Source organism: Austrofundulus limnaeus, unplaced genomic scaffold (assembly GCF_001266775.1).
Source record: "Austrofundulus limnaeus strain Quisiro unplaced genomic scaffold, Austrofundulus_limnaeus-1.0 Scaffold50, whole genome shotgun sequence".
Taxonomy (NCBI): Eukaryota; Metazoa; Chordata; class Actinopteri; order Cyprinodontiformes; family Rivulidae; genus Austrofundulus; species Austrofundulus limnaeus.
In genome coordinates this window covers 1,024,211-1,038,449 of record NW_013952452.1, presented here as the reverse complement: position 1 = coordinate 1,038,449, position 14,239 = coordinate 1,024,211, and the positions used below count along the sequence as shown (strand labels likewise).

General features: G+C 41.6%; 1 protein-coding gene across 4 annotated transcripts in view; it reads left to right on the top strand.

Annotated features, from left to right (window-relative positions):
* The window catches only part of zfhx4 (zinc finger homeobox 4), an 89,362-nt gene extending 79,384 nt beyond the window's left edge, over positions 1-9,978 (top strand). For all 4 annotated transcript variants that reach the window (XM_014008471.1, XM_014008469.1, XM_014008472.1 and 1 more), the window contains exons 10-12: positions 354-474; positions 626-6,028; positions 6,518-9,978. In XM_014008471.1, the coding sequence (XP_013863925.1) occupies positions 354-474; positions 626-6,028; positions 6,518-8,088 (7,095 nt within the window). In that variant the 3' untranslated portion in view covers positions 8,089-9,978. The remainder of the gene's footprint in view (positions 1-353; positions 475-625; positions 6,029-6,517) is intronic.
* Positions 9,979-14,239: the final 4,261 nt, after the last annotated feature.

Here is a 14,239-nt window from a genome sequence, read left to right as displayed (position 1 = left end):
GGTTTCACTTTCACCCGAGAGCCTGCAGGAGTCATGGGCGGGGTGTGTTGGGAGGTGGGGGGTGCGCTCTGCCATGAGGAAGTTTGGCATAAAGACACGACCCAGGGGCGTTTCTGGTACCAAAAGGCATTTCTGGTCCCCACCTGTCATTGTGCTCCTCAGCATGGCTTCCTAAAAATGCTGCAGGATTTCTCAAACATGCATGAATGAGTCAGAGCAAGGCTTTGGGCATGTTTTTTATGAGTGTATAACATTATAACATGATATAAAACTCAAAAATGTTGATTTTACATGATATTGCCCCTTTAAATGAGTAAAAAATCATTTCTAAAGACATTTCTTTGGTTTTCAAGGTTGTCGGACCTGATACGTCTACGACAAACTGTGTGATGCATCCCCACACGGGACAGGGGAAAACTGTGTCTTTAGTGGATTCTCCTACTTCTCTTACTGATGGGTCAGGAAATTTTCAAGGTAAATGAGTTGAATTTAAAAAAAATATCCTCTCATTTAGTAATTAATGGAAACTGATTTATAAATGTGACTGTGTGTTTATTTAACCATAATAGTATGATCGTTGAGGACATTGTGAATAATACTACAAACTGTTGTTTTATTCTTGTAGGAAACTTTTCAAAAGACGAGCTGACCAGTCAAGACAAGAATGAATTGGACCTGCAAGGTGAGGATCTCAAGCCCCCAAAGGAGGCCTCAGAAGCCCCAGACTGGAAGAGAGTCACTGGGTTAGGACATGACCGGAAGTCACCTGATAGCCTCCAAGACCACCTCAGTGAGCTCCAAAAACTCCATCAGCAGCAACAACAACTCTCTGTATCTGATCGTCACGTCTACAAATATCGTTGCAACCACTGCAGCTTGGCGTTTAAGACGATGCAGAAGCTTCAGATCCATTCTCAGTACCACGCTATAAGAGCAGCCACCATGTGCAGCCTTTGCCAACGGAGCTTTCGGACATTCCTGGCCCTCAGAAAGCATTTGGAGAATGGACATCCTGAACTTAGTGAAGCTGAGGTACAACAGTTAATAGGAAATCTGCCACTGAACGGTGACATCACTGAGAGTGAGGCAAGGGCCTTAGAGGAAGGTCAGGCCTTTGAACATGACTTGGACAAAGATGATGAAATGGACCAAGAGGAGAAACCCAGTCCTACAGGAAGTGACAGTAGCTCTCTACTGGACGACTTGGGAGCAGAACCTAAACGTACACTGCCATTTAGAAAAGGCCCCAACTTTACAATGGAGAAATTTTTGGACCCCTCTCGACCTTATAAGTGCACAGTATGTAAAGAGTCCTTTACCCAGAAGAACATCCTTCTAGTGCACTATAATTCTGTTTCACACTTGCACAAATTAAAAAAGGTCCTTCAAGAGGCATCAAGCCCAGTTCCACAGGAGACGACAAACAGCATTGACAACAAACCGTTCAAGTGCAGCATCTGTAACGTCGCTTACAGCCAAAGCTCAACCCTTGAAATTCATATGCGATCAGTACTGCACCAGACCAAAGCCAGAACAGCCAAAACTGACACGAGCAGCAGCAGCAGCAGCAGCGTCACTGGAGGCAGTTGTCCAGCACCTGCAAAAAGTCCAGGCCCAAGTGCACAAGGGAATACTAGCAATTTGGATACTGCTAGAAGTGGGACGCCCTCATCTAACAAAGAAAATAACGTAGAACCCAAAGAACCTAACAGCAGCACTTCAAAACAAACCGCTACTACAGACCATATTTCAGCACAGGCAAGCAACCACCAGTCAGCACAATCGTCAAGCCAGCTGCAGCTACAGCTTCAGCATGATCTCCAGCAACAGGCCGCCTTCTTCCAGCCTCAATTCCTCAACCCAGCTTTCTTCCCACATTTTCCAATGACTCCAGAAGCATTGCTCCAGTTTCAGCAGCCCCAGTTCCTCTTCCCCTTTTACATACCGGGAGCAGAGTTCAGCATAAATCCAGAACTCGCCCTGCACTCAGCAGCAGCATTTGGAATGCCTGGCCTTACAGGATCTTTCCTTGAGGATCTGAAGCAGCAAATGCAGCAGCAACACCAGTTACAACAGGCTCAAGCCCAGCAACAGGCTCAGCAGCAACAACAGAATCAAGCCTCTCATATACAGTCGCAAATCCAGCAGCAGAAAAACCAGCAACTTCAGAACCACAAATCCAAAACGGAATCTAATCCCGTGTCAATTTCGGAAATGCAGCTGTCAGCGGAGGCAGAAGAACACTTGGAAAAAAAGGAAAACAGGGCAAAGATGGAGAATGTAGGAGATTCAGTGAGTGATGCAGTAAAAGACAAAGATGCTAAAAAGTCAAAATTCCCAGAGCCACTGATTCCTCCTCCACGGATTGTGTCAGGAGCAAGGGGTAATGCAGCCAAAGCTTTACTAGAGAACTTTGGATTTGAGTTGGTCATCCAGTACAATGAAAACAGACAGAAAAACCAAAAGAAAAACAAAGATGGAGTGGAACAAGTGGAGATGAGCACTGATAAGCTTGAATGTGGGATGTGTGGAAAGCTGTTCTCTAATATGCTTATTCTCAAAAGCCATCAGGAACATGTGCACAGTCATTTTTTCCCATACGTTGAGCTTGAAAAGTTTGCCCAACAGTACAGAGAGGCCTACGACAAGCTCTATCCAATAAACCCTGCTTCACCTGAGACACCGCCACCTCCACCGCCGCCGCCACCCCCTCCACCTCCTAGTGCTCCGGCCACAGTGCCAGCGCCTCAACCTCCTCCTCCTTCGATAGCAAAGGCTCAAACGCCAGCCCCTTCACCAGTTCCTGTTCCTCACCAAACTGCGCATCAACCCTCAATCCAAACTCAGCCACCCCAACCACCTCCCCCTCCTCCACCACCCACTGCCCCACCTGCACCACCTCAAGTCCAGCTTCCTGTCCCTTTAGATCTGCCACTTTTCCCACCGTTAATGATGCAGTCTGTTCAGCACCCAGGGTTGCCTCCTCAGCTGGCCTTGCAGCTACCCACTATGGACTCACTTTCTACAGACCTTACACAGCTCTGCCAGCAGCAGTTGGGTCTTGATCCAAACTTCCTCCGCCAATCGCAGTTCAAGCGACCACGCACCCGCATAACCGACGAGCAGCTTAAAATCCTTCGCGCGAACTTTGATATCAACAATTCTCCCAATGAAGAGCAAATTCAGGAGATGTCAGATAAGTCTGGTCTGCCCCAAAAAGTCATAAAGCACTGGTTCCGCAACACTCTGTTCAAAGAACGGCAGAGGAGTAAAGACTCTCCTTACAATTTTAACATTCCTCCGATTACTACATTGGAAGATATCAGAATGGAGCCTCAGGTCAGTGCACATGAGTACTATAGAACTGACTCAGGCATTAACAAGAGGTCATCCAGGACCAGGTTCACTGATTATCAATTGAGGGTACTTCAAGATTTCTTTGACACTAATGCCTATCCAAAAGATGACGAAATTGAGCAGCTGTCAACTGTGCTCAACTTACCAACACGCGTCATTGTGGTGTGGTTTCAAAATGCCCGTCAAAAAGCTCGCAAGAGCTATGAGAACCAGGCAGATTGCAAAGACAGTGAGAAAAAAGAGTTGACCAACGAGCGGTACATCAGAACCAGCAACATGCAGTACCAGTGTAAAAAATGCAACATTGTGTTCCCACGCATCTTTGACCTTATAACTCACCAGAAAAAACTGTGCTATAAGGATGAAGATGAGGAATATAATGAGGACAACACCTGTGAGGAATACATAGATACTATTGAACATGTTTCAATTAAGGGTATTCATGTACCTTTAGAGTTACCAAAACAATCCCAAACAGGGACTTCCACCAGTTCTGGCTCAAGCTCTCCTGTGATGGCCTCTCCCCGTACTGCAATGGGAAAAATTTCCCCAAAGCCAGACATTGCAACTGAAACAGAGCTAAAACAAGCTGAAACTGCCCCCTCGCCAGTAGTCAAGTCACTACCAGAGCCTAGACCTTCTAAAGCCTGCACACCTCAGCCACCCCCTCAGAAAGTTCCTCAACCACAATTGTCAAGACCACATTCCCAGCCTCAGGCAGCTACAGTGCCCTCAAGTCCACTTTCCCTGGCACTTTCTTCACTCACAAACAGTCTGCCCCACCAAATGCTTCAGTATCAGTGTGAACAGTGTAAAATCGCATTCCCTACTGTGGAGTTGTGGCAGGAACACCAGCACATGCATTTTTTGGCTGCCCAAAACCAATTCCTTCACTCTCAGTTCCTCGAAAGACCAATTGATATGCCATACATGATATTTGATCCCAACAACCCCTTAATGGCTAGCCAGTTATTATCTGGGGGGCTCTCCCAAATACCTTCTCAGGGTAGCTCTAGTATGGCCTCAGCCACAGGCTCTGGTGCAATGAAGAGAAAACTGGATGACAAAGAGGAAACCGCTAACGATAAAGATGGTGGTAACAGCAGTGAAGAGCAACACAGAGATAAACGCCTGAGAACCACCATCACACCAGAACAGTTGGAGATCCTTTATGACAAATATCTTCTCGACTCTAATCCAACAAGAAAGATGCTGGACCACATTGCACGAGAGGTTGGCTTGAAAAAGAGAGTTGTGCAAGTCTGGTTTCAAAACACTCGTGCGAGAGAGAGAAAGGGGCAATTTAGGGCTATAGGGCCATCCCAGTCCCATAAGAAATGTCCATTTTGCAGGGCACTATTTAAGGCTAAATCTGCTTTAGATAGTCATATACGATCAAGACACTGGCATGAAGCTAAGCAGGCAGGTTTTAGCTTGCCACCAAGCCCAATGATGAATCAAGACAACGAAAGAGGTGAAAGTCCAAATAAGTATAATTTCTTTGACTACCCACAGCTGCCTACTAAGACTGAGCCAAATGAGTATGACTTGCCTGCTGCATCCTCAACTCCAGTCAAACCATCTGAGGTGCAAGTAAAAAACTTCTTAAGCCCTTCATCCTTAAAAGCTGAAAACTGTGATGAACCTGAAGGGCCTAATAATAATTCAGCAGAAACTTCATCTTATGATCTCAGTAAGATGGACTTTGATGAGACATCATCAATTAATACAGCCATTAGTGATGCTACAACTGGCGATGAGTGTAACAACAATGAGGTTGAGAGCCTAACTGCCAATGGAGGAGACAAGATTGGTGACAACAGAAAAGGGCTGGTGCCTAATTTTGATGTTGGAAATGAAAGATTCCAGTTCAGCATGGTGAGCCCTGCTCTCAGTTTCTCTGGAAAGGACTGTGACTCTTACTTCAGCTCCAGAGACGATGAATTGGATGAAAACAATGACAGGAGTGAATCATCAAGCCTTGCTGATCCAAGCTCTCCTAGTCCTTTTGGGGCAGGCAATCCTTTCAGTAAATCTGGAAAAGTTAACAACAGTGGGGAGCGGCCAGGCCACAAACGATTCAGGACCCAGATGAGTAACCTTCAGCTCAAAGTACTCAAAGCCTGTTTTAGTGACTATCGCACTCCTACAATGCAAGAATGCGAGATGCTGGGCAACGAGATTGGACTTCCGAAGCGTGTTGTCCAGGTGTGGTTCCAGAATGCCCGCGCTAAAGAAAAGAAATTCAAGATTAACATTGGAAAGCCATTCATGATAAGTCAAGGTTCACCGGAGGGACCCAGAGCTGAGTGTACACTTTGTGGTGTAAAATACACTGCCCGCATGTCTGTTAGAGACCACATCTTCTCCAAGCAGCACATTTCAAAAGTGCAAGAAACTTTAGGAAACCAGGTGGATAGAGAAAAGGACTACCTAGCACCAACCACTGTCCGTCAGCTGATGGCCCAGCAAGAGCTAGATCGGATGAAAAAAGCTGGTGAGGGACTCAGTCTACCTGGCCAGCAGCAACAGACTGCAGTAGATAACAATAATGCACTTCACGGACTCAGCCTGCCCTCAGGCTACCCAGGCTTATCTGGCCTCCCACCAGTGTTGCTACCTGGAGTAAATGGACCATCATCTCTTCCTGTTTTCCCACCCAACACACCTGGTGAGTTAGTATGACAAACAATATATTTATTAAACAAGACTAGAAGCTTTATGAACTGAACTTTGTTCATTGTTTTATTTTATAATATTGTTATTCTGTATTACAGTGTTTTTTCAAAAAAATATTTTTCAAACTGATGTAATATTTTTTAACGAATGGTTGTAGTAAATGCATGCATAATGTCAGCTTCAAAGTTGAACAGCTAATTGCAAAATTAGAGACATTTTTGCCAAATTATCTGAGTAATGTATTTTGTTTTTCTTTGCTTCCCTCTATTTTAGGTTTGTTATATTTATATTTTAAATATTCTAAAATATACATTTATTTTAAAGCGCATGTGACAGTTTTGATCCATAACAAAACTCGAACAAGAAAGTTAAAAACTCAGCCAGTTATGTATTTATCTTATACAAATAAATTTCCAAAGTGATTTGGGTTTGACTATTTAAATATTGAATATTTCCATATTTATATACCACTGTATTTCAGCTTTAGCGTCTCCTGGTGCGGGCATGCTTGGGTTCCCTACACCAGCCACCCCCTCTCCTGCCATGTCTCTCAGCACTACCCCAACCAAGACCATTCTGCAGACTCCTCCTCCTCCTCCTCCACCTCCTCTTCCTCCTCCTGTTCCCTCCACACCTTTGGCAACAGTAAACCATACAGAGCAGCAAGGCACCGACTCCGAGAGAGACAGCATCAAGAAACCAGGAGACAAGGCACTTCAAATGAAGGTAAAGGACAGAGAGAGTGAGAGCAGCTCACGCCCAGACACCCCCAGCGTGGCCAAAACGAGAGAAAAACATTGTCAAGCGCCAGGGAAAGCAGGAAGTGAGACTCCCCTGGATGCTTCACAGCTTCAAGCACTTCAGAATGCTCTTGCTGCAGGTGATCCCAGCTCTTTTCTAGGGGGACAGTTCTTGCCCTATTTTCTCCCCGGATTCCCCAATTGCTTTTCTCCACAGCTTCCTAGAGGGGTTCAGGCGGGAGGCTATTTTCCACCATTGTGTGGATTGGAGAGCCTGTTTCCATATGGCCCAGCAGCAGTTCCACAAGCTGCCATGGCTGCTGGTCTCTCCCCAACTGCTCTTCTGCAACAATACCAGCAGTACCACCAGTCCCTCCAGGATTCACTGCAAAAGCAACAGCAGCAGCAGCAGAAACAGCTCGAGCAGCAGCAGAAACACCTCGAGCAGCAGCAGCAGAGGTCGAACCCCGTGAAGACACCTCAGAGCATACAGAGGACTACAACCAACTCCTTCAAACCAAAAGAAGCTATAGAAGCTAAGGATGACCACAACCAAGGCTCTTCAACAGAAAGCACAAAAGAAGAACCGAAAACAGAAACCAAAAGTACCGTGGATTTTCCAGACGCGTTTATTGTACCATCTGTCAAGCATGAGTTTATATGCAGGAAGTGCCAGATGATTTTTGCTGATGAAGATTCAGTGGTACGACATCAGAAGTCCTTCTGTTACTTCGGACATCCTTTTACTGACCCGCAAGAAACAGTGCTTCGAAAAGCAGTGAGCAACTACACTTGTGTTGCCTGCAACGTGGTTGTTAATGGGAACGAAGCACTTGGCCAACACCTTCAGTCGAGCTTGCACAAAGAGAAAACAATCAAACAAGCAATGAGAAATGCCAAAGAGCATACTAGATTATTACCTCACTCTGTTTGCTCCCCTACTCCTAACACCACATCTACCTCGCAGTCTGCAGCTTCTTYTAATAACACCTTTCCTCATCTCTCTCGCTTGTCCATGAAGTCCTGGCCAAATGTCCTGTTCCAGGCCACCACAGCCCGGAAAGCTGCTTCCTCTTCCCCGTCTGCCTCCCCCCCTCCTCCCCTCTCCTCGCCCTCAACGGTTACCTCAACTTCCTGCAGCACCTCAGGGGTTCCAACCTCACTACCCGCCGAGAGTTGTTCAGATGAGTCTGACAATGAGCTAAACCAGAAGCTGGATGACTTAGATAATGCGTTGGAGGTCAAGGCTAAGGCGGCCTCTGGCCTAGACGCGAGCTTCAGTAGTATCAGAATGGATATGTTCAGTGTGTAGGTGTGACAAAAGGATCCCTTGCTTAAAGAAAAAAAAATAAGACTTTTTAAACTGCAGTTCCAAAGTTTCTCTTAACCCAAAAAAATTACAGTACCAAATGATTGACTCAGGATTGTTTTTCCCATATTGATATGCTGGCAAGATATTGATTGATTTTTGTTATGGACAGAACTGTTGCAAATGCTTGACTGAGCTTATATTGTATACAAAAACATGGAGTAGGAAAAAAATCTCACAAGTTCTCCCGGGGAACTTGTTTCAAGCCAAAAACTCTCACGATAGTAAATTGCACCTCAGCTGGATTGTTTTCCAAATGCTAGCATGTACTGTATGGGATGACGATCCAGAACCCTCAAAGAGAATCTCTCTTAGTTTAGATAGGTGTAATTCAGTAGCTTTAAATTCTCAGGTCAGAACATAACATTTCTCATTTGTTGAAGCAGCACCAAGCCTGGGTACACTTGGCTTATAACCAAAACATGTCAAGCTTTATCGGACGCATTTCCTTGATGTGTATAGAGTACCAAGAGACAATATTACTGTTACAATGGACAATGTGCATATTCTTTTTAGTTTTTGCCCTACAAAGACAGTATGGTTTTGCCACTGAGGGAATTTAGAATGGTGAAGTAATTGTGTATGATGCCCCTGTGTTTGCCAGTTTGTTTTACAACAAGCTGTATCTATTTCCCACCCCCCCCCTTTTTTTCTTGTAGTATACTAATCTGTGCCAACTCTTACCTTCTCACTTTTACCTCCGCTCACACCCTTTTCTGAAGAGGTAATAACTCTAGTTTTGATAGACTCTCTCGGATTATGTGAATATAACATTTTTCATTTGTGAATTGCTGTACTGTCATGGTACCCGCTTGTGTCTGAACTATAGTGCACTTAATTTGTTTTTATTTGTCTCTTTATTATTTGAGTAGGCCATTTGTTAATTTAATAGATTTTTTTTTYAGTTTGTATGTATGTATGTATGTATGTAAGTATGTATGTGTTTTAATTATTATTTGTGTCTGTTGCAGCAGCATATTGGTCCATATTTGTTACAGGATCTAAAGACCTATTTAACAATTGGTGCATCAAAGAAAGCAGTACTGTATACTTGAAACTGTTAAGGTACAAGTTGGTCACAATGTTAAAATAAAAGATATATTAATTTGCTATGCGTTGGCAAATACGCTGCTTTAAGAGGGGGACAACAGCTTTTGTGTTTAATATTACCATTAACATTTTTTTTATTTGTTTGTACTTGCAGGATTTAAAACAGTGTTAAACCTAAATGCAGACGTTTAGTGCATAGGTTAACATCCTCTTAAGTTTTTGGCACTTCTGATTTTCCACAGTCAAACACATGATATTTTATTTTCCCACGTTCAGTTATTTCAACATTGCAGAGTATTACCTTACAACATTTGCTGCTACTGTGTAATGTTAATTTAGTTGCCATAAATTTTCTCAATTTCAACCAGACAAAATACAGAATTATTATTGGCTTTAGCGTCTTTTCTTCCTTTTTTTTCTTTTTTTTTTTTGTGGAACTAAGAATGTGAAAGCTTTCAAAGGGTGTTCAATTTTTACAAATCACTTTCTAGTTTGGTAACCAGTGTAATTCATTCCAAAGTAACAGAAGGCTATTTGTATGAAAGAAAAAGGCTTGTGAACAAAGAAAGCTGAGCTGTTGTACATATTCGTAGTTGGCTGTGCATGGTACAAATTTATTATTATGAAGAAATGCAAAAATGTATTGCTTTTGGTATTTCCTATTCTGAAATGAGCAAGTAGCATGTAATGCAACTGTTTGACAGGTTAAATCAAATCATGCTTAGTTATTGTTTCAAACAATAAAATCAAATGACATTTCTTTTTATGTTTTATAAATGTAAAGGTGTTTTTAATTTCAAAGTTTTTAAGCAAAACATTTGATTTTAATTTTGTGTGAGCTTTTTAATGTCATTACTTAGATTTTTAGTATTTTACATTTACTTTATTCCTGAAGACACTTTTTGATTGTGTTTCATGTGAGACATCCTGGCCTCCCAAGGTGCAATTCTGCCATTGTACAAACAGAAGCGACTGTCCTAATTCCAAAGGCTTTCACAACTCTGGCTTTTTTGCCTTTCCCCACTTTGTGGCTCAGCATTATAAGACTGAACTGTCAGCTAGCGTCATGTGCTACGATGCTGGCATCAGACAGGACACTTCCCACACAAAGGACTGGTAAAAGCTACGAAACCAACTAAAAGGATGGTCCAACAATATAACTGTACATATATATTGCAACTGCACAGCAGCCAAAAAGGAAAAAAAAAAAAAAAACGAACTAAAAAAAAGAAAGAACTGGATGGATTGTGTCATGTTTATCGGGACAGCCTTCAAAAGGTTGATATTGGAATTGCTCTTCTGGATGTCAAAGGGATTTTCATGGCGCAATCATATCCTTCACAATATGTACTCTACAACATCTGGGTTACATAGGAAATGCACCCTGAGGTTTTAATAAGAAGAAGCCCCTATGGCTAAAACTTTAAATAAACTAAACCAAAAATGTTATTGATGTTTTATATATAGAGAGTAGTCGCATTAGTTTTTGTTACTGTACTGTTTGAGGTCTCAACTGTACCGTATCACGGTAATAACATGGTTTTGAAACTTTTTTTTTATTTTGTCACAGACCTGTTGTCATAGTTGAAATGACGTTTATTGTAGATGGTATTTGAACAACTTCTGGAAATAGTTCATCAAGTATGTTTGTTGCTCATTGTTGTGATACATTAAAAACTGTATCTGCAAACCAGTCTGGTCTCAACAAATATTTGTCAATTTATWTTTGAAAAGTTCAACATTTCTGTCATCCAGATATTTTCCCTACATTTGATTACATTTACTTTATAGTCATTTTAAAGTGGTCTTGAATCGTTTTTTTTTTCCTCCCAAGCTGAAGGTCCTTAAAAGGTTTTCTTTGAACTGTGATTGCTTTTTCACAAGTTTTCAGCCCTACCATTTAAAGATACTTGAAGAATAGTTTTGAGTTGTTTTTGCTTTTCTTTTCTGGTCTAGTCTGGTGTCCAATTAGTTCCATCAAAACCATATAGCTGGTTCAAAACACTGTAGCTACAGTCTTGACTGCTACTGCAACAAGAGATTGGATTTCTCCTGTGTCAGGATCCTACACTGACTTCTTGTAAAATTTAGAATTGAACTGGAATCATATTTATTAGATATAAAGTCTGAATGGCTGCTCTACAATAAGATATTTTTTTCTCTCTGTCACACGTCAAGATACTCCTTGAGCAAAGTTTTACTGTTCTTTGAATAATCACATCCAAAATGAAGCATCCCCTTTAGCCATCAGTCTTCTTAGCTTCCAGTCTGAGTAAATGATGATCATTCCCCTTTTTTCAAAATGATATTCTAACAGTTTTTAGGTAATATTCCTGAAAAATATAGAAGCAGCCAGTGTTAAAAAATTGACGATCTTTCATCAAGTCAGTAGAACCAATAATAAGACCCCTTTGAATATTTGAGATATTTGAGGACAATATTTGAGAAAGTTAGACTTTGTCTTTTTATTTACACAAAATATCAACATTGAGTTATAAACACTTTATATTTCTTTTACTCTTGATTTTCCATTTGATAGATGGATATATAAGAAATGGTGTTATTTCCAGTTTCAGTGTTTTGCTTTCAGAATACTTTTAAGAGGCAAAATGGATGCGAGTGTCAGACAAGAGGGTGAATTTTTAGATGTGAGGTCAGTGCAGGCTGTCACATTAAAAATTGCACCTCTGGAACACCTTAACACAATATATCACACCCTGCCAGTGAGATGTGTCCGCCACCAGTGTCAGGGTCACGCAGGAAGCCGACATTCACAAGTTGTTAAATCCACCTAATGAAATTTCACAAGGGCAACAAAAATAAAAGAGAGGATGAGGATCTTTTCACTCCGAATCAGTCGTGGTCTTTATAGTTTGGCTACAAACACTTTAGTGTGTACGTGCAGTGAAACGGCCACATGTAAAAGCTTGAAAAAACAGCACTTTTCTCCACTCTTCCGAGTTCACCCCTCGCCCTTGACGAATGTGCCTGACACACAGGGTGCAACTGTTCTGCTGAATGGCCCTTTCCTGTTGCTCACCCTTAAAATGCTGGCACTTTCTGCGTTAGCCCACCCCCCCTTCCATATTATGGAATTGAATTGCGATTGACCTTTGTGGAGAACAATGGCTGAAGGCCTTTYATTTTTATTTTTTTATTTTTTCGGCCTTCTCAGCTCCCAGAAGAAGGACCGTTTTTTTTTCACCATGTTCTTCATGAGGGGGATTGCTCAGGTGCTGTTTTAGTTCCTGRGGGTATAAACTGCTTATCTTTAGGCCACATAAAAATAATTAAGGCCTTAACGCAGAGTTTTAAATTACATTTATTTTAAGGCAGTTTAATTTGATCTTGATGCAACACCATATAAAAAAGGCTAACTTGAAAAAAAAAACATTTTATATTTTAGACGCAGCTTTGCTAAAGAGGCCAAAGCAGTGAGCGATCTTGCCCTGAATACACGATAAGAGGTTTACTGTAAATTCTAAATGGYGTTTTCTGCAACCCATACATCACTTATGACCATTAGGTTCCACCCTCGCCGTACAGTGCAGCTTCCTAGGAACAGCTTTCCAGATGATACAGTACAGAGCCTGCAGTTGGAGGCAGATCTGGCTTTGAATCGCCTGGAGCCAATGGATTTTCTCTGGATAATACAATGTTTGGGACAGAGAGGCAGGGATTAGTTCAGACGGATACATCCACCACCCCCCACATGCCCAATCTAATTAGACTGGAATCAGTTTAAGATGAAAGCAAGCCCCAGCATCACCGCACTAAATACTGGAATTAGTATTCCCCGCATGGGAATTTAATGATGGAGACTGAAAATCCAATCACATTCACTCCCAGTTTAGCCCCTCATGCATTGGGTCTGGACAATGACGACAAGAAAAAACAACAACAATGATTTGTCTGTCAATAGATATTGACCAACATCACRTCTGAGGCCGCTCGCGTATTGGCATAACTATGTTGTTATCATTTAACAAGGATAAACAGCTTATAATCAGATATTTAGACAGTCTGTTTCAAATGTACACCGTTGTGACATTTTGACTTCTGAAGGGATCATAACAACAAAATGTAGATGAATGAAGATGGGGCGTGTTTAGAGCTCATACACAGTATTGTGTTTAATTGTTTAATATGTTCACATATCACAGTGGAAGTTAAATCAATAATGATGTTAAAAAAAAGTTCCATGACTCTATGTTATGTTCTGTCATAGTAATAACTAAATAAATGGAGACAAAAATACTAATTTGTGGCTTTAGTTATAAGTTAGATCCAACATCAAATCCCTGCTGTGCAGCCAGTGAAATAATAAAATCTTTGCAGACAGCCGTGTTCTTTTGTTCCCTACTTTGAGCACAGTTTGCAGATAAAACAGAGCACATATTTACATGTAACATTCTCATTGTCTCTCGACTTTGCCCTTATTATTGCTATTTTCCTACCCATGTTTATGCAGCCAAGGGAACACTATATTAAAACCACTAAAATGCGAGCCATACTTCAGCGTCAAGTTGGTGATTAACGGCGTAGACTGAAAATAACTCCTGCACCTGGGTTCCATCAACCACACGATTTCTCCTCCACCTGCGATTCATCCCAGTGTTACACCTGAGAAATCAGGAAACCATTGTCCCCCGTGCACAAATACTCAACATGAAATCTCATTATTTATTACTAGCCGTGTTTGGGAGTATGCACCAAAAGAGAACCTGTGATATTTTGGAGGGGTAAMCAGATGTAATGCAACTTTTCAGCTTATCCTTTATGATTCTGCAAAACTTTGTTTTACCCACAAGAGGGAATTGGTTAGGATTTTTTTTAGTAAACAAAGTTATGAATATTGTTTGTGCAGTTGGTTTAGTCAATGGCAAAGACGCTAGGTCTATAAAGGCACAATTGTTGCAGCGATACATTGTTTTACATTATTTAAAGGGCCAATATTATGTGTTTCTCAGGCATATATTTAAATACTATATCATAATAAAGTATCTATGTCACCTTTAGCTGTTATTAAAATGCTGTTTTATGT